General features: G+C 32.7%; 2 protein-coding genes across 2 annotated transcripts in view; both read right to left on the bottom strand.

The window, feature by feature from the left end:
• rcan3 (regulator of calcineurin 3) overlaps positions 1-2375 on the bottom strand; it is a 45733-nt gene extending 43358 nt beyond the window's left edge. The window contains exon 1 of the mRNA XM_056476606.1: positions 2183-2375. Coding sequence (XP_056332581.1) covers positions 2183-2374 — 192 coding nt within the window. The 5' untranslated portion in view covers position 2375. The remainder of the gene's footprint in view (positions 1-2182) is intronic.
• A 3494-nt stretch (positions 2376-5869) lies between these two features.
• On the bottom strand, positions 5870-12682 carry nipal3 (NIPA like domain containing 3). Its single transcript, XM_056476605.1, has 11 exons — positions 12486-12682; positions 12023-12091; positions 11642-11813; positions 10913-10972; positions 10489-10634; positions 9492-9588; positions 9164-9299; positions 8967-9055; positions 8808-8871; positions 7545-7639; positions 5870-7361 (listed from the first exon to the last, which is right to left on the bottom strand). The coding sequence occupies exons 1-11, from the start codon at positions 12537-12539 to the stop codon at positions 7180-7182; spliced, it is 1164 nt and encodes a 387-aa protein (XP_056332580.1). The 5' UTR covers positions 12540-12682; the 3' UTR covers positions 5870-7179.
• Positions 12683-21686: the final 9004 nt, after the last annotated feature.

Genomic DNA, 21686 nt, shown 5'->3' with positions numbered 1-21686 from the left:
ACATTTATTTAAGTTTTGTCCTGTTCTTTATGAGTTTTGGTCCAACATTTTTTAATTGTTTTCCAGTGCTTATAGAACCAATATCCAATATCCAACCTATTTTTGGATATTCTAATATAATGGACACCTTTCCGTTAACCCAACAGCAAGCCCTGATGGTTGGCATGATTACAGCTAAAAAGATGATTTTATTTAATTGGAAATCTCCAAAAGCTCCCAGTTATAAAAGATGGTTGAACGAGTTGCTTTATGTCATTTAAATGCAACTACGTCTTGAAACTTCACAGAATAAAGCTGAAACCAAATGGGGACCTATCTTAAGACTATAGCATTTTACGTTTGTAAATCTTCATCTTTATTTCTAACCTATTAATTCATGACACTGGCTTTATAAAAATGTGAGTATTGTCATCTCTTGTTTATAGGTTTATGCTACACACATTGTGTGTGTATACAGTTGAAGTCAGAAGTATTAGCCCCCTTTGAATTATTATTATTTTTTTTTTTTAAGATTTCCCAAATGATGTTTAACAGAGCAATGAAATTTTTACAGTATGTTTGATAATATTTTTTCTTCTGGAGAAAGTCTGATTTGTTATATTTTTGCAAGAATAAAAGCATTTTTTTATTTTTTAAGGTCAAAATTATTAGCCCCTTTAAGCTATTTTTTTCCGACTGTCTACAGAACAAACCATCGTTATACAATAACTTGCCTTATTACCCTAACCTGCTTAGTTAATCTAGTTAACCTAATTAAGCCTTTAAATGTCATTTTAAGCTGTATAGAAGTGTCTTGAAAAATATCTAGTCAAATATTATTTACTGTCATCATGGCAAAGATAAAATAAATCAGTTATTAGACATGAGTTATTAAAACTATTATGTTTAGAAATGTGTTGATAAAAATATTCTTTACGTTAAACAGAAATTGGGGGAATAACTAAAAGGGGGGCTAATAATTCAGGGGGGCTAATAATTCTGACTTCAACTGTATAACACTGCTTCCTACACATTTACTTGGGTGGCGGGCACAGGCACATTGACGGCCGCCCAAGTATATTTAGTGACACAATTTTTATACTATTTGTATCATCCTTTTACACTTTTTTATATCTGCCCAATATAACCAAATATCCATGATCAATTAAGTAGTGGAAAATCTTTTCTCGTTTAACCGTTTTGTAGCTACTGTATACATGAGGCCTATCAATACTCCCGCAGTCTCTCACGTGCTCTCCAAAGAGACACACCTTTTTGGAACTTTTTGGGAACCCAGTACATCTAAATTTGATGATATATTAGATATTTTTAAAATATTATAAAATAAAAATTTCAAACTTTGTCTAGTTTATTTTGCCCAGTCTGAGCCAACAGACCAATGAACATTGAACACATGTTTTACAAATTTGATGGAAACCGATCACAAACTCTGTGCATGTTTGGCCCATAGCCTTAGAGGTGTATTTAAAATTTTAAAGAAATCAGATACTGGGTACTGCTATCAAATTCTACTCCTCTTTTCATGTGATGTTTTATGCATCCACACAATGTTCAATATTCTATGTTTGAGCTCGTCATTATGAACAACTTTGTTTCTGGAACCTCTGCTGTCAATCAAACTGTACATGAAATATTTTACATTAAATTATGACATGAAATTCATTGAAATTAGGTGAGCAACATACAGCTTAAAAAATATGGCAATTCCATTCACCTTAAGCTTCACAAATTGGAATATTGGCTCGAGACTTCCGGTCTCATTCACTTCCATTGATTTTTAGACATTAAAAATAGCTCGGCACGCTTCTTGATGTTGCAAAATGACATTTTCTTATTATTTTATTCTTTTTTTATGTACTGTACAGTCATCAACACACTAGTTTGTAGAGCAAGTCGCTTGACTGTTTTATGCTGTTTATTACTCTTATTCATTTCTCCCAAATGCAACTGAATGGGAAGTTCTAAAAATGAGAGCACTTCCGCATTGCAGAATCAGGTCAATAGAAATCTGGCCAGAGGTGAAATTATTACAGCTACGTTTTTTTCAAACAACACATTTCTAAAGGTAAATTTACTTTTCCATCACTGATTTTGGCAGTACAGGATTCCTAAATATTTTATAACAATACCTTTTAATGGAAAGCACTTGAACACCATTTTTATGTATTTTATATGTTCTCACCCTCTGCCGGTCCTCCTCGAACACAACCTCATGAACGCTGCAGGCAAACAGAGCTGTAGGTAAATCACTCAAGTCCATCATCTCCTCATAGTCATCCTCAGTGTCTCCGAATGCCATCTCTTCTTCATCCTCTTCAGGATCACTGCTGTGACCCTCTGAGTTCCTGCTCCAAAATTTCCCACTCTCACGCATTATTTCCTGCCCCACCAAAAGAGGACATCAGCACAAATCACACATTCAGTTTATATTGTTATTTGTCATTGTATGCCTTAATAGAATAGAAATGATACCTCTGTGAAATATGACAAAATGTACATTTATTTTGGACCATGGCCACCGCTATTGTTTTCGATGATGTAATCTCTCTGGTCTTCGATTGAACACAAAAGAAGATATTTTGAAGAATGTTGGAAACCTGTAATTACTAACATCCATGGTTGTAAAAACAAATTCCACAGAAGTCAGTGATTAAAGGTTTGCAACATTCTTCAAAATATCTCATTTTTTGTTCAACAGAACGTAAAACTCAAACTGGTTTGCAACAAGTCATGAGTGACAAGGGATCTGTGCGCACAGAAATCCACAGATCTTTAATCCATCATTGAGTTTATTTATTTACTTGTGTAAATGTTTTTAAATTAGTTTTTAAATTAGTTTCAGTAATATTATTGACTAATATGAAATTATGGTTTATTTACAATACAGTTGTAAAGTAATATTTTCTGTCTTTTAGTAGATGTATTATATGAGAGACTCGTTTCTTTTACTAAATTAGTGGATCTGATTGGATTTGCATTGTAAACATTAAATAAAAGTTAAAAATATGATTATTTTTTATTTAATCTATTAAGTTTTTAGTCACGATACTACGATACTTTTAGTTACGCATAAATCCGCAGATTATTTGTAAAATTCTGCGCCAAAAAATGCCCACAGATTCTGTCTGGCCCTAGTCATGAGTGACTAAATGATGACAGAATATTTATTTTTGGAGCAACTATCCCTTAAATAATTATAAAGACTTAAATTAGTAAATGAGCCAGTTTCTGCATCAAAACACTTTGTGTGTTTAGTTTCTAATGTATCTGATGATTAATAATCTAAAGAGTTAGTTGAGGTTACTTCAGTTTAAATTAAACTTCCGTCATCATCGTTATTCAACTAATACATATAAAGAAAGAAAATCTGAGAAACTTCAGTCCATATCTTTTAAAGGTCTTTTCACTCAAAATTATTGGCATTTAAAAGATATTTATATTACAGGAAAATACAAAAACAAATAAATAACAGCTACAAACTGAATCCACATCAATAAAGCAGTTTAATGCTCTAAAAATGTCTTCTGAAATGACCTGCTTCAAATGATGAACAGATTTAATCTAGTCGTGTACTCACATATAAACACTGATCAGTGAACACAAACAAAGGCTTAACCATATGTGATTGGCGCATAAGAAAAAAGCTCATTGGTTCTTTCAGAAGCTCACAAAATGAATCTTGGTAAGCATGCTTTATCTTTATATGCATTAAATGTTGTTCACTAATCAATGTTCACATGTGAATAAAAGCCTAAATTAAATGTGTGTAATCATATATAGATTGTGTATTCAGAACTAGGATTAAATCACTCAAAACTGAGAATTAAATCACTCAATTTATTTATTGTTATTTGTTTTTATAATTGTTTTGTAGCATCTCAGTTTTAGGTGAACAGATTTTCAATGTAGAGACAGAAACGTGATTCAGATTTAGTATTCTGAAGTTTTTGAATGCCATGATGAAAAGTCATTGTTGTCAAATTAACGAGTTATTAATAACAAAAATTGCCAAAGTTTGTGATGTCACTTTTGTTGAATGAATAAAAAAGAACTGTGTTCAATGAAGAAAAAATAAATGAAGGCAGGCTGTTTGGGAACGTGAAGCTGACACAATCTAACAACCACTCGCTGTTGTGTAATTGCGCCATCTGGTGGATGATACACGGCTAACTCGAGCGAGTGTGTTGTGGTATAATCTTATTATAAACGTGTGCCTAAAATAGAAAGTGTTCGCTAACCTGGAGAGGATGCAAATGTGCGTGAGCTAACTGTATATTCAAGGTGAGAAAATACACAAATGACATATAAATCATGATTTGGGGGGTGAGGGGGGTGAAAACATCACTGTTGCTTTAACGTTACATTTCATATCAAACGATTAGCATTGTTTACATCAAGATGCCATTGACAACATGCAAGTGACGAGGAGGATTTAAACGTCTATTTTGGTTGATTCATTCAGACACTGTCATTTAACCTAAATTTATGAACAAAAAGTCCATCAGAGAGAAATCTTAAGGCAAAACTGTAACGTTAATGCAAGTTGTACAGATCACTTACCTGTTAACGTTATCTTTGCAACTGATTCAGAATCGTTGCCTGAGCGACAGGCCATGTACTTTAGGATCCGAGGGGCATAAACAAATTCAGGTGGAGAATATCGCTAAAACTCAATTAGAAATACGTGTATTTTTCTCTCAAAAACAGTATATTCATCAGATGCCATCAAAAACGACAAGTGACAGTGAGGAATGACCAATGACATGCAGGTTTATCTCATAACCAGCCAATGGGAGTCGTGTTTACGGAAGATTGACACTCAGGATTGATGACGTGTGACAGAGGACTCGACCCTAAAACGGGCGCCCTGTTTTCACATCAGAATGCATTATGGAATATTTGACACTCGCTTTTATTTTTACCTCTCGCATGAACTCAGTTTGAACCTATATGTAGTTAGAAACAGTTCACCATTATAGAAGTGTCGTTGTCTTCTATGTAGCAGTTCAAATATCAACAGATTAATTGTCACTATGCATGTAAAATATACACAATGTGAGCAGCGTGCAAATTACAGGTGGGTTTTGACCCCCCCCTGAAAACAGCCCTTTAATATTGAGAAATAGTCCACTCTGATATTTCAAATAATAATGATAATAATTAAAATAATATAAATATACATTTGACCACCCCATAATGGTTCATCCCACTGTAAATGCGTATCAAAAAATAAAATAAAAACCATTAAACAGTCTGAAACTGGCAGATCCAGAGCATAGAAAGACATCGTGTTTACAAAGCTCATTCTCTCATAAAACTCATTTTCTCACAAAACAGGTTTGTATCTACATATAACCTGAAAGTAAAGTCAGATTAGATGCAGTTTGTATAGTTTGACCTAGAGGATACTGTAGGTCAGGATATGCTAAATATACCTCTAAACACTGAAAACCTAAATAGGTTTTATTATTAAACTAGATGTAATTAAAAATAAATACATACTGTAAATGACTGAAGCATTACACAAACTAACTGAAAAAGTTGACCCCCCTTATCATCAATGTATAATTCGCACACTGAATGTGAGGAAATGTTTTCAGAGGCTGCCAAGATTATTAATATTTAATTTGCACATGCAGTCTGTATTTTTTTAAATAATATTCAAATACCTTTAATGGAAATGTTACTCTGTATGATTTGGCACTTAAAAATAGTTCTGCATTCAAAAATCAAGCGGTTTTTGCAATGTTTTTATATTGCAGCACTACACAACAGTATGACTTAGAATCATGGTTTTAATACACTTGTCAAGTAAAAACAGCGATAAACTACTTCTGTGTCAAGTACAGATAAATAACAAGCAGTCAAATTTTTCCATAATTCTTACTTCATTATTTATTTTGGTTATAGACATTATGATTGTCATTGTGAAATGGTTATAGTATAAAAAAGGAAAAGGGATTCTTAAAACAATCGCTGTTAACATTAAATCCATTAACATTTCTTTTAACACAGCAGTAATTGCACTTGAACATAACTCAGTGTGTTGACGCAGATTAGACAGTCAAGTTTTCCATTATTTCTCAAAAAAAAGTCTCGTCAATGGTGAAATACAGCATTAATGATTACTTATTAAATAATGAAAACTGGCCACAAACCAAATCAATGATAAAATATTTAACCAGTCATAGCAATGGTATTTACAAAACATCCACCAGTGTTTCCTAAAGCTTTACAGAAGGCATCTGTATAGTTTAACCACCCGAAGTATCCCGATCTTCAAAGTCCCAGCAAACAAATTTGTGTCTAATAGACATCTAAACGTAGACAGCTTGGCTAAAACAAGGCTAAACTTGGGCTGTCAGTGAAAATCTAATAGACATCTAAGAATAGCCCAAAACTAGACTAGTCGTCAAGTAGACAGACTTTATTTGTGTAGGTATTCCTTTTTTGTTTATTTGATGACTTGTCTAGTTTTGGCCTACTGACATCCCAAATTTAGCCTTGTTTTAGCCAAGACGACTATGTTTAGACGTCTATTAGACATGTTTTAAAAACGAAAAACGCTTGCTGGGGTATTACCCATAAACATAAATATTTGTACAGAAAACCTATTTAGTATGCTTTAGACAGGCACAGGGAATAAATAATACCTTACATTCAACCCCTAAGACTTGAGCAAAATGAGAAATGTATGAGTTTGTATGTGATTTTGAGCCAGTACCAAATGTATATACAGTATCTAGCAAGGAAATGTGTAATGTACATTGGTCTACATAAGTCTTTGGCCTTTAAAGCTGGACCGGCTGCAGTATCTCTAGTACAAAGCAGTAGCAGAATCCAAAACATCTTCTGAGGTATATTTAGCATCTTAGGGTAGTACTATTAGCTTTGTAACTATTGGAAACCAGGAGTGATCAATGTCAGTGAGGCATAAGTGCAGATATGAGTGTCATATAATAACAACATGCCAATATCTCTCATGGTTGAACTCAACGCCACCAAGGAAAGTCCTTATTTGCATTCTAGCATAAGCCGATTAGAGCTTGCTTTCCTGACTCAGGATCAGTCTAGAGAAATACAGTTCTGAAATGATCCAGTGTTTCAGACCTCTGCTGTTTTAAAAGTGCTGTCGAACCAGTAACGGCTAAACAGAGTATCATTAATTGCACTTCGGGTTCAGTCTTTCTTCAGTTCTGAGGGTTGGTATGAGCTAACAGGGCCAGGAGAGACGGACTGCTCATGGTTCACTGGAAGCGCCACAGGAGCCACGTTGTCGTTGTTTTCCAGCGCGCCGTAGGAAAACGAGCCATTATAATCAGGCTGCACAGCCCAGCCTTTGTTATGAATGGTAGGAATTCCTGTGTGCACAGTAAACACATGTTATAGTTATTCTAATAGACAACTGACAATAGAAATTATCATGAGTTATTAGATATGACATCAGTAGGCCTTTTCTTTCTTTCAAGAAAAACACATGATCAGCTTCGAGCTTCCTTTTCAAATACTATATATGTGACAAAAAAAAGTATTTGGATACATACCTTTCGCCATGTCCATAGTGACATACGGCTCAAAGGATTTGGCTTTCCTCTTGTTTTTGGTGATTAGGAACACTCCAAGAAAGCAAATAGCACATCTGTGGAAAAATGACAGACACATTTGAACAAATCCTAGATTACAAAGGGCCTCAGTGCGAGTCTATTAGTCAATGTTACTGCTAAGAAAACAAATGTGTGCGGAATTTCATGGCCAAATAGTTTTCTTCCTAACACAGATGTGTTACAAAGTACCTGTCATATTCCAAAACTATAGTAAACATTGTGTATTGTATTGAAGAGACATTGAATATAACATTGAGTACGGTCAGTGGATGTAAATATATATATATATATATATATATATATATATATATATATATATATATATATATATATATATATATATATATATATATATATATATATATATATATATATATTAAATAAAGACTATCCGTGTCAGGCCAGCCCAGTAGTTATAAAAAAAAAAACTCTATGCACCTGTGGATATGCAGTCCTGTTCTGACATTCACAAATTTAGATATTTGTAGTTTACATGAAGACAATGACAGCATAGCAATGTATTATAAATCATGTATTTTAAAAGTCGTTTTTAAAGGCATGCATTTTCCACTGGTTTGTGAATAAGAAGTCAAAAATCGATAAAAAGTTTCTATTTTTCACATATAAACACTGATCAGTGGACACAAACAAAGGCTTAACCATGTGTTTAAAATGTAAGAAAAAAAGCTCATTGTTTCTTTGAAAAGCTCACAAAATGAATCTCGATAAGCATGTTTTATCTTTAAATGCTATTTGGCCATAAATTTCCAGTTTTTGTTAAATACAGTGTTGTGTAATCATACCCTAAATAATAGAAATATAGAAAAATAATGCTATTTTATTGCATTAAATGTATTAAATGTTATTGCATTTGCTAATTTTGTGAATAACATAACATTTGTTTTTGAAGATATCACTGCTTTTTTTGCTGCAAGCATGAATAATTGTAGCTGAAAACTTTGCTCTTTTGAATTTTCGATTCTTAAAAAAATCACTAATATATCTTCTCAAATACATTAAGTTAATAATTAAACATTATCTTTTTTCAACATTAATAAAAAGAAGATAAATGTATATTTCACAATGAAGAAGTTAACTTTGCAGTATTTCACAATAGTACTGTATCTTATTATTAAATATGTGACCTTGGTATATGCATAAAAAAATCATACAAACATATAACAAACATACATATAAACCTACCCCAATAGAAACATGCATATGTGCAAGACATCTTCATGGTTGAATTCCTGATAAAATACAGCTCCTGTTTTAAAATAAACAGAATGACAATAAAACAGATGCAGAAACAATTGCCCTGTCGACTTTCTTTTATTAAAAAAAGAAACATGCAAACCCTACCTCCCCCAATTGCAAATGTTGTACAGAAGATGTAATTCACACAGGCAATGAGCGAGGAATCATACAGGTGAGATGCCTGAGCTAAAAATCTGAAATAAATAAAATAAAATAAAAAGTGAGGGGAGAAAAAAAAACAACATATAGCTACTCCAATTTCACTGTGCCACAATATAGCATCACCAATTAACAGGACTTACGATGCTTGGAAGACAATTGTAGCAATCATGCAGACGAACATGACATAGAATATGGGATATGACAGCTGTAGAGGACCCACAATGCTAAGCACAATCATCCCTGAAACCGCCTTCACTGTGATTACAGTCACTGAACCTGAAGAGCAAAAGTTAAGGGGAAACCCAATACTTTGTTATTTTGGTACACTTATGAGAGCAAAACTGAGACAATCAATTATTTTTCTGTGAATTTCTTTAGCTGCACAATCAAAAGGCCTGCTTTAAAAATGAGTAATGTTTCATGCACAATGATTTAACAAACAATAGTTGATGTGTGTTATTGTCCTACCAAGTAGTGCCACCAGTAGCAGAATCAGGACAAGGTAGTTTGCGTTCCGCTGTTTGTAATAATACAGCACCAGACAGAATGCAATGATCCCTAGAAGCTGGATAAAACACACAAACCATGGACACTTAAAAAGGACTGAGTACTGTCACTGAACAAGAAAAACTGTCTTTCACTTATCAAACATAATGTGTACTTAACATTAATAATTGGTATTTGAAAACAAAAACAATGCATTTGAGAAACATAGTATTGTTATTATCATTGAAAGAACACTCCACTTTTTTTGGAAACATACTCATTTTACAACCCTAGATTTATATGGATGAGTTTCACCATTTTTTAAATCCATTCAGCCAATGACCCAATCTGGCAGGAGCACATTAAACTTAGCTTAGCATAATGCATTGAATTGGATTAGACCATTAGCATCTCGCTCAAAAAATTCAAAGAAGAGTTTAATTTTCCTATAGTATTTAAAGTTGGACCTTCTGTACTTACATTGTGTACTAAGACCGTTGCTATTTTTAGGGCAAAAGGCGAGGAACTATACTCTCATTCTAAAGTAATAAACAATTAACTTTGTTTCCGTACCATGGCTGCAGCAGTAAGAGTGATATTATGCAGCACCTGAAAATAATCCCCAGCTAGGTAACAGCACTGCATAATATGACACTGTTTCAATTTACTATAATCTTCTATGTGAAGCTGCTTTGACACGATCTACATTGTAAAAGCGCTATAGAAATAAAGGTGAATTGAATTGAATAATATTAATAAAATTTTAAGCAACATGCTAATGGTCTAATCCAATTCAATGTTTTATGCTAAGCTAAGCTAAAAGTGCTCCTGCCAGACCCATAGATTGGCTGAATGGATTAAAAAATAAATGGTAAAACTCAACTGTTTAACTGTAGGTGAGTTGTAAAATGTACCCATTTCCAAAATAGTGGAGTGTTCCTTTAAATATTGCACTTTCATAAGATGAGGAGGGTATTACCAAGTATAAGAGGATAGGCCAGGAGATAACATGTTTTACTATGTTCTCTGCATTCAGTTTCTCATGAGTGTTTGGCCCAAATGTCACAAAGAGGTAAGTACCGCCCGCAGTCAAAGCACAGCCCAGGAAAGTCAAAATGTAGCGCTCTACAAACACAAGAGATTGAGAGAATTCAATTTGTTACATCTGAACAATTACACAGCACAGGCATATTAAACTGCTTAGGATTTCATTTTTTGTATGAACAATGCAGGGAATTAATAAGCAGTTATTAGTTGCTTAGCAACACATAGCCTCAATCTTTTCGACTGAAAATACAGCTGGCACATCAAAGCCAGCATTAATGCAGTCAGTCATGATGTTTTATCTACAATTTGTTTATTTTATTTATTTATTTTTACTGAGAAACAAGAGCTGTACTCACTCAAGAATTCTTGTGCCTTCCATTTTTCCCGCAAAAACAGAAAACCTAAGATGGAGCTAGCTGTGAAAACAAAAACAAAACAGCAGTGGTCTTTAAAGAGGTTATAGTTAAAATTATTTTTTTATAAAATGACAAAAACATACACCAAATGTATATTTTTTAAAAAGTGTATATTTTATTATGTATGATTACTATTACATGAAACACTCACTAAAATGTTAGTTTAGTGTAGCAACAGTTATATGACATGACAAAACGGTAAGTCATATGAAATAATCTGGCACATTTAGAACAAGAGTCATTTGATGACTTTATAAAAAGTAAGGATTGCAGTACAGATTAACTCTCATTTCAAATCTGTATCCTTTCCATCCATTAAAACACAAAATTGTACCCATTGAAAGCAAGTTTCCAACAAGTTAACATATAATAAAATTACTTAATCTTTCACCCATATTTTGACATAAATATTTTTGGACATTACATTATTTAGAAGACTGCTTTAACTTAATGGGCTATTTATTTACATAAAATGGCATTTGTAAATTTAATTTGAAGGAAAGCCCAAAATGGGGGTCTCTCAAAATCTCTGACCAATATAAGATCAATAAAACTTAAAAAGCAAAAGTAAAAAAATAAAACAAAAAGCACTGGGACAAATATTTCAATTGAATTAAATATGAAAAATATCAAACATCTAATTAAAAACAACAGCTTTGGAATACCTACATATTATAGACACGGCATTGAGAGGGGCTATAAGAGAGAGCGGCGCAAATGCATAAGACACAAAAAGAGATCCCTCGCCCAGAACCATCAACACCAGGCCTAACCACCAGGTTTTAGTGTAGTAATATTGCCTTGGGTCTTTATTTCCAGCCAGAGTCACATGACTTTGTTTCTGTAAAAGAAAATATCAGTCATGACGTACATTTGTCTGTTACACCTTCATGTTAAACCCATTCTTGTAGATACTACAATAAACAACAGCCAGGTTATAAAACATGATGAGATGAGGTAAATAAAAGTGTCGGACTTTCATGTTACTGGGTGTAACCTGAACACACCCTGACCCTGAATCACAATGCAGGCTCAGGAACACACACTTACCTGAATGCTGACTGAGATGCTGACCAACAGGTTCCCAAAGATAGCTAATAATGTGCCAATGAGGTTGTCCTGTGGATAAACGACAAAAACAATACTATGAAAACATTTACTGTATAAATAGAAAACAAAGAACTTAAAAATCATCCTAGAAAGACTTAATAGTATATAAACTATATAAATATACATATAACAAAATATAAAACATTACAGTTAATAAATATTTTTTAAAATGTTATATTAAAGTTTATTTAACGTTAACATTTCTCGATAAATATGAACTCATAACAACATATAACGCTAAAATAAACGTGATTACAGGAAATTGTACAGTCTTCTCCAAAACAATATATCTTTATGTATTGTAGTCGCCAAATTGAAGAGATTTGTAAACACAAAAAGAGTTTTGTTTAGCGTCTCTAACATTTGTCTGATTTGTATTGAAAATATCGCGTCATAGACTCACGGTGTAAGAGTCTGCCGTCATCCCGTCCTTTTGTGCCATGCTAACGCTGTTCATCCTGACATTAGATGATATTCTCCGTTATAAACTCATCATTAAGTTCCTGTCAGAGCTCGATTTAGACTTAAAATGCGCTACTTTCGTCTTTTTGGGCTGCGGCTTATATGGATCGCCATTTTCGAAACGCCGTTGCTTCCGGGTACACCTGTCAAGTGACGTTGTACGCAGGATCTGTATGATGTCAAATTCAGGGATGTGATGAGGTACACATACAAACAAATAAAAAAAACATACAAACAAATAAACAAACTAAATAGAACAGAAACTACATATAAAATTAATTGAAGAATATAAATTTAATATGAAAAAGGGTAAATAAATGTGTAAATTAATTAAATATAGTAGGCCCATGGATATTTACATAGTGTATATATCTATGTAGTAGGCCTAGTAACTGGGTAGACTATAACAAAAGTCTTTTATTTTCCAAATAAAATATTTGGGCCTACTAATAATGTTAATAACGTATTTTTTCACACTATAGAAATGGAATCAAAAACACTATCAAGACAAAACATTGTGGAGGACGAAACCTGCAAAAACAATAAATAAAAAAAAAATTATTTTTGCAAATAAATAAATGAATGAATAAATACACAAATTCCTGCATAGACTAAAACAATAAATAAATACGCAAATAAATGAACAAATAAATACACAAAATCCTGCATAAATAAATATATAATAATGCGGTGTGAAAGGGGAAAAAATGTACTTTCAGTTTAGCATTGTCTTAATCCCCCAGCATTCGTGTAATTTATTTAATTATTAACCTGCCCGCACTATTTATTTATTTATACAGGAAATTGTGTTTTTAAATATATTTATTTATTTGCATAAGTATTTATTTATTGTTTATTTATGCAGGAATATGTGGATTCATCAATTAGTTTTTTTTTCTATTTGCGTATTTATTTATTTCTTGTTTTTGCAGATTTCGTCCTCCATACCACATGACGAAGATGAAAAAAAATGTACATTTTATATTTCCATTTGTGTACATTGCAAATATTTTTGTACATTATTGAGGGTTAATGAATTTTAACTTTTGCAGTCATATAATTTTGTAAGCAGCATGTTGTGTTTATAATATCATGCTTACCATTTGATCGTCTTTTAATAGTCCCCGATTTTGCACTTTTTTTGCAATTAAAAATCTCTCTCTCTCTCTCTATATATATATATGTGTATGTTTGGACAGTAGATGGCGCCAGTGCCCTTTAAAAAAAGGAATGTGCATGAAATATCTGCCTGGTCATGATTTGACGATACACCAGAAAACAAAATATATATTTTCTATTCTCTATGATGTTATACGTGCGTATACCTACCATTCCAGAATCATGCTATATATTTCAATGAACTCAAATGCTGATTCGACGTTACAGTTGCCAAGTTAAGTGCAATATGTGAGATCGCGTGAGTTCCCTGCAGTTTAGGACATTTTGCCGACCTGTGATTAGGATAAACTACGTCTTTGGTACAAGTACACGTTTGTGGGGAAATAGAAAAATATTAAAGACAACAAGAGCTTGAAAACAATGACTTCAGCGTGAGTTATTATAAGATGTCCCAATACTGATGTTTTGCAATTTTCCATTATTATTATGTCAAAGATATACGACAGTCATGATTTATATCTATGGCACAAATGAAATGACGCACATGATATTTTCGTTGTTGTAGGGCCCACTGATTTCTTTAGGCAAAATAAGTGTATTACAACTTTTTTTTCACCTGCTGGTGACAGATAAATCACTGCAGACAATGAGGAACGTCACGGTATGCCTGCCAAAAAACAAATAAGTGACCTTTCACCATAAGATAAAAGAGTCTACAGGCTATTATTATTGTTTTTTTTTTTTTCTTCTGAGTTTAGAGTAGGTGTTACTGATGCTGTAAGAATGTGTCATCGCTGCACGCATTTTCAGATGTCATTTGGGTGTGGAAAACCTGTGGAAATCAAACATTATTAAAGGGATAGTTCACCCCAAAATTAAAATTCTGTCATAATTTACTCACTCTTCACTTGTGTGAAAGGTTTTTTTTTCTGAAAAAGATATTCTAAGCTCAAAACCTGTAAGCATAGAATTCCATAGTAGCCTATTAGTTTTTCAATAGTCAATGTCAATAGTGGCTTTCAGCTTGCTTCAAAGTATCTTATTTTGTGTTTAACAGAAAAAAAGAAACTCATAGGGTTTGAAACCAATAGCCTAAATAGTGAGTAAATCTTCAGTAAACCTTCATCCATTTAAATCCAATACAAGGAAGAAAAATGAATGTAGGATTTAATTCGAAACACACTGAAATTGTAATGTGTATTTATATAGCGCATTTATTGTGTATGGCTGTACACTTAAAGTGCTTCACAATCATGAAGGGGGTCTCTCCACACCACCACCAGTGTGCAGCATCCACCTGAATGATGCGATGGGAGCCATAGGACAATGGTGCCAGTGCGCTCACCACACACCAGCTATTGGTGGAGAGAAATTGGATGTACAGTGCTCAGCATATGAATAGGCTACACCCCTGACAAACCTATAGTTTAACTTCATATTTTTAATAGGAAGCTATACAATATTATATTTGTGCATATACATTAGATTGGTCAGTACTGAAGCCAAATCTGGAGCTTATCTAACAAAATAACTTACAATAACGGTCAAAAACAATGGTTGTTTTTAAATATGCTATAGCATGTATTTACATAAAAATTGAATTGAACTGAGAAATATTCTTCCAAACTTTAAATAAATATAAAATGTGAGTTTTTCCCCCAGAAAAGGACATTTAGTCAGAAACACAAATGTTTTCATTTGGTATGGTTAAAGATTATAGGACAAAACCTACAAAAACATTAAATAAATTAATAATCACACAAATTCCTGTATAAATAAAACAATAAATAAATATGCAAATACATATATAGATTAGATTAAACTTTATTGTCATTACACATGTACAAGTACAAGGCAACAAAATGCAGTTTCGGTCTAACCAGCAGTGCAATAGCAGCAAGTGCAGGATACAGGTATAAGTTATAAAGTGCAGTTATAGAAAAACTATGGTAATATATATAAATAACCCAAATTCCTGCATGATTAAAGCAATAAATAAATAAATATGCAAATATATATATATATATACAATTGAAGTCAGAATTATTAGCCCCCCTTTGAATTTAGCTTTTTAAATATTTCCCAAATGATGTTTAACAGAGCAAGGAAATTTTCAAAGTATGTCTGATAATATTTTTTCTTCTGGAGAAAGTCTTATTTGTTTTATTTCGGCTAGAATAAAAGCAGTTTTAATTTTTGAATAAACATTTTATGGTCAAAATTATTAGCCCCTTTAAGCTATTATACAATAAGTTGCCTAATTACCCTAACCTGCCTAGTTAACCTAATTAACCTAGTTAAGCCTTTAAATGTCACTTTAAGCTGTATAGAAGTGTCTTGAAAAATATCTAGTCAAATATTATTTACTGTCATCATGGCAAAGATAAAATAAATCAGTTATTAGAGATGAATTATTAAAATAATTATGTTTAGAAATGTGTTGAAAAAATCTTCTCTCCGTTAAACAGAAATTGGGGAAAAAAATAAACAGGAGGGCTAATAATTCAGGGGGGCTAATAATTCTGACTTCAAACGTATATATAAAACCCACAAATTTGTATAAATAAAACAATAAATAAATAAATGTGCAAATAAATTAATTAAAAAATTCACAAATTCCTCCATAAATAAAACAATAAATATACAAATAAATAAACACACACACACACACACACACACACACACACACACACACACACACATATATATATATATATATATATATATATATATATATATATATATATATATATATATATATATATATATATATAACCCACAAATTCCTGCATAAATAAATATATAAATAGTGCGGGCAGATTAATAATTAAATAAATTACACGGATGTTACACGGAATAAGAAAATGCTAAACTGAAAGTAGATTTTTTCCCCTTCCACACCGCACTATTAATCATTAAAATATTTATTAATGGGGTAGCACGGTGGTGCAGTGGGTAGCACAAACGCCTCACAGCAAGAAGGTTGCTGTTTCGAGCCCTGGCTGGGTCAATTGGCATTTCTCCCTGTGTTGGCGTGGGTTTCCTCCGTGTGCTCCGGTTTCCCCCACAGTCTAAAGACATGCGGTGTAGGTGAATTGAATAAGCTAAATTGGCTGTAGTGTGTGAGTGTGTTTAGGAGAGTGTGGGTGTTTCCCAGTGTTGGGTTGCGGCTGGAAGAGCATCCGCTGCGTAAAACATGTGCTGGATAAGTTAGCAGTTCATTCCGCTGTGGCGACCCCTGATCAATAAAGAAAATAAATGAATAATACATACATATATATTTATTTATTTGTGTATTTATTTATTGTTTTATTTTATGCAAGAATTTGAGTATTTATTTATTAATTCATTTATTTATTTATTTGCGTATTGATTTATTTATTGTTTTTGCAGGTTTCGTCCACCATAGAAGATCACGGTTACTCCACCATATAATGATTTCTTAACCCTTCTGAAATACTGGTCTTGTATTGCCATTTTGGATTAGTCAAGATTTAATTTCAAATGGATTGGGGAAAAAAAGCCAGTTTAAAAGACTTTAAACAACATTAAAAAAACTGTGCTTTGTTACAAAAATTATTCTGCAACAAAAAGAAAAAAAGGAGTCAAAACATTTTTGGCGAGAGGCTGGGTATCATATTTCTTCTGCTGGTTCCATTGAATATCTCTGCAATGGTGATGTGACTTGAGTCAAGGTCTGAATATTAAAAATCCTATTATCGGTTGGCAAGTCTTACAATAATCACAAGACTTTTACAAAACATTGGACAGATGCCACGGTGTATGGTTGCAAAGCATCAGACTTCTCTGTCGTGATGTTTTCAGCAATAATTATGAATGATTAATATTGCTGCTGTGTCTGTGGTGAAATACACCCTTGCAGTGACACCCCGGAAGACAAGGAACATTCCTCCCCTGAAGGGCTAATGTCCTCAGGAGGGAAACAGCACTCCTGATGGAGAGGTGTAATTTACTGTGAAGCAACAGTGCAACATCTAGCATCTTTACTTTCTTAGAGGAAAGAGTCACGGAAAGTTTTGCTTTCTGTCTTGAGGGTATAAACAGTTGTGGTTTGACTTTTAATGACAGATGTTTTAGTGAAAACTGTGATGACATTTCATTTGAGCTTTGTGTGATTTGTCACCTTTGGAAACACGGAGATTAGTTGAAATTTCCCTGATTTTACAGCATTTACTAGATTTGGGTTTGAGTAAAAAAAACTAATGACAATTATAAAAGAATGATAACATTTCTTATAAGAATATACAGTTGAAGTCAAAATGATTAGCCCTCCTGTCAGTTTTAAATTCTTTGCAAATATTTCCCTAGCGTTGCTTAATGTAGAGAAGGTTCTTTCAACACATTTTTAAACATAATAGTTTTAATAACCCATTTCTAAAAGCAAATTTCTATATATATATATATATATATATATATATATATATATATATATATATATATATATATATATATATATATATATATATATATATATATATATATCTGTAAATTAGCAGTTTTCAGTATTTTGTTATTCATGTTTTTATTTTTCCCCATTTATTTATGCTTCTGAATTGCATTATGAGACCTTGATCTTTCTTCCAACAACTTTTAAGTTTGAAAAGTTTCAAAAACTAACTTTTATTAACATTTTTAATAGTTTAAAGTGATTGGTGTTATATATATTGCGGTACAAATACTTGCAATAAACTGCCAGTATTGTCTGCTACTTTACAGACTTATTTCTGTTTATATAATTTTTGATACATTATATTATTGTAAACTACAAAAATGCCAATAAAAGTCACTTTGTTAAACTGCAGAGTTGAATTTTTAACATCAATAGTCGACAGAGGAGAGATCAAGGTCCCAGAATGTAGTTCACAACTCTAAATAAGCAGAAAACACTTGCAAATATTGCAATCTAGAAAGCTCTAAATATATATATTTATTTCAATTTGGATTAAACATAAGTAGTGTACAGATTAAAACAAAAATGAAGCAGAGTTTTACATGCTACTAAAACTGTAAACTCAGAGAAACTGAGAAAAAGAGGGGGGGGGGGCACTTTAGTTTAGGTCACAATTCACAATATTAACAAATATTATTATATTATTATTATACAATATTAACACTACTATAAACTACTAATTAGCTGCTGGTTAATAATTAGTAAGGTAAAAATTGGGTTTAGGTTTAGGGTAGGATTAGGGATGCAGAATATGATCATACTTTATAACTAATAATGAACAGTTAATACTACACTCTAAAAAACGTTGGGTTATTTATTTAACCCAATGGTTGAGTTAAAAATATTTGGTGCTTTGTTGGGTTATTTTAAACCTTTATTGGGTTATTTATTTAATAACTCAACCAGTTGGGTTACAATTTTTGAATTTCAACAGTCAACTGATTGAACTGACACAGAACCGCTGTATCAATATGCGTACGTGATGTTGCTCTTGCGTTATAAAGTTTATGCTAGCTCTAATGCAGTAAATTAGAGCAGAAATGCAGCAAATTTGCCTCTTCATGTCATGTTTTTTTCATCTGGTTAATCTGGACTCTTAATTATTAATGATACAAGCGTGCGCGTTTCATAGCCGATCTATATGCGGATAAAAACGCTTTCTCTTCCTCCGTGTTCGTCTCTACAGTTGTTTTGGAGGAAATGATACACGTATTTGAGACATTCCGCCGTCATTTTTGTCTTTAGGACCCAGCAGAGACATCAAACCGGAGTCGCGTCCAGTCATGTTGAAGGTATGTTATGTTGTCTTAAAAACACTGTCCTTTCGCTAGGAAACTATATTGTAACAATTAAATACTAATATAGTCACATTTATGTGCTACATTTTGTTCAGGAAGTTGCTGGTTTTCCCAAGAAGTACAGAATCCGAGCATTATATTATTATTGGTTATTATTCGCCGCTAGAGGGCGCTGAATGGATCGCAACGTGAGAGAGTTATCCTCCTGGACAAGAGCAGAGCAGAAGCTTGCTACATCATCTTTTATCAGAAGAAGATTCATTATCCATTTTAAGGTACTTGATTATTAACTATTGAAAGTTAAATGTTATTATTACTGTTTGTGTGTACTATATTGAAGGCCCTGAAAATTGCATTTTCCCTACATCTTATACTAACCTACAGGGATGAAACTACAACCCGGATAATGTTAGATGCTAATATAAATGTTTAATCGGTTATATATGTCATACAACAATTAAATAGAAGCTTAAGCTTTTGTATAATAATAGTAGTAATATATGCTAATAAACAATAATACAAAGCCCTTAAACATACATTGTCCTTGCCCAGTTTTCAATTCAGGTGAGATTTTAGTGATGCTATGACCACTTAACTGATAAATGTTGTCTGTCAGCTCATGTTAATTTGTGGTTTATTTTATTTTTTGTTTGTTTGTTAATTGTAGGTTGCTCTGGACAGAGCGAGCTTTAATCCTCCTTGATAATCTTGTTGAGAAAGGTAAGAAAACAACAGCTCTGTATTTTGTAATATGTACATGATGTAAAAATGCACAGATACACACACTTAAGCAGTATCATATACTGTAAAGGTGTCTTTACATCACCATATGTCTTAAAATCAAATTATACATTTGTAATTCTTCTGTAAATGCATTTATACTTCTTTGAACAGCACCGGTAGTGTGTAAAGACACAAATGCCTCTTTCAAAAGTGTTTCTGTGCCTTATTTAAGTGTGAATTTGGTATTAGACTCTGTATCAGGCATGAGGCCACAGGTAAGTACAGATGACTGATATAGAGTCTAAGCACAGTTCAGAAATTTACTCCTGGAACATTTGACCAAATAAATTGCGATATTACAGACATTAACCTATTTATATTAATTATTGCATTATGAAAATTTACTGACAGGTTCTAGCTATTTCAGTAGAAATTTGTTATCAGGAGTTTGACTTTTTTGCAAGTTTCTGAGCATGAGAATTAAGCACACTGATGAACATCAGTGCACAATTGACCATGTAAAATGGACCTAATTTGCCCACCAAATTTGCAAATGTGATGCACCTTAACAACTCGCATAAAATACTAATCATGCAGCTAAAAGCACATTTTCATAGTTTTTTTTTTCTCTTTATCTGTTTAAGGTACCCCTGAAGATGACCACTTCCAGCCTTCGTGTTATCTTTTTTTCTCCGTTGCTAAACTGGGTAAGTACATGATTTTTGTTGTTATTTGGTCCGGCATACATGTGCAAATTTTAAATTTCTGTTTTAAGGTTGAAGCGAACATCATTTGGTATATGGAGGAGTAGGTAACTAAACTATTCTTGGTGTGAAATTCCACAGCATTTTCTCCTCTGTTGAAGTAAGTGGGGACTATCAAGTTTTTGATTTGCTTTGTCCTTTAAGTTATCATCTGTGGTCAGCAGAAATAAATAAATAAATAAATCAACAACTTGAGGGTGAGTAAATGATGAATACACCCAAAAATCGGTGAAACACCCACACACTCATTCAGCAGCAGAGGCGAATCCATCATGTCCTGGAGCTGGGTCAGTTGGCATTGCTGTGTGACGTTTGCATGTCCCTCACAGTCTAAATGCATGCAGTATAGGTAAATTTAATAAACTAAATTGGCCATAGTGTATGGGTGTTTCACTGATTTTTGGGTGTATTCATCATTTACTCACCCTCAAGTTGTTGATTGTTTTTTATTTATTTCTGCTGACCACAATTGATAACTTTAAAGGACAAAGCAAATCAAAAACTTAATAGTCCCCAACAGACTTCAACAGAAGACAAAAATGCTATGGCATTTCACTGTGGACCAAGAATGGTTTAGTTACCTATATTGTTCAAAATATCATGTTTTGTGTTCATCTGAGGAGAGATTTAGAACAAGGGCAGGGTGAATTACTGATGACAGAATGTCCATTTTTGTGTCAAATATCCCTTTAATAAATCCAGTGTACTGTTTGCATGGCATGGATTTAAGTGCTGTTTTTGTTTATTTATTTTTAGGTTGCTCAGGA

The sequence above is a fragment of the Danio aesculapii genome, chromosome 17 (genome assembly GCF_903798145.1).
Source record: "Danio aesculapii chromosome 17, fDanAes4.1, whole genome shotgun sequence".
Taxonomy (NCBI): domain Eukaryota; kingdom Metazoa; phylum Chordata; class Actinopteri; order Cypriniformes; family Danionidae; genus Danio; species Danio aesculapii.
This window is presented reverse-complemented; position numbering and strand designations above follow the sequence as displayed.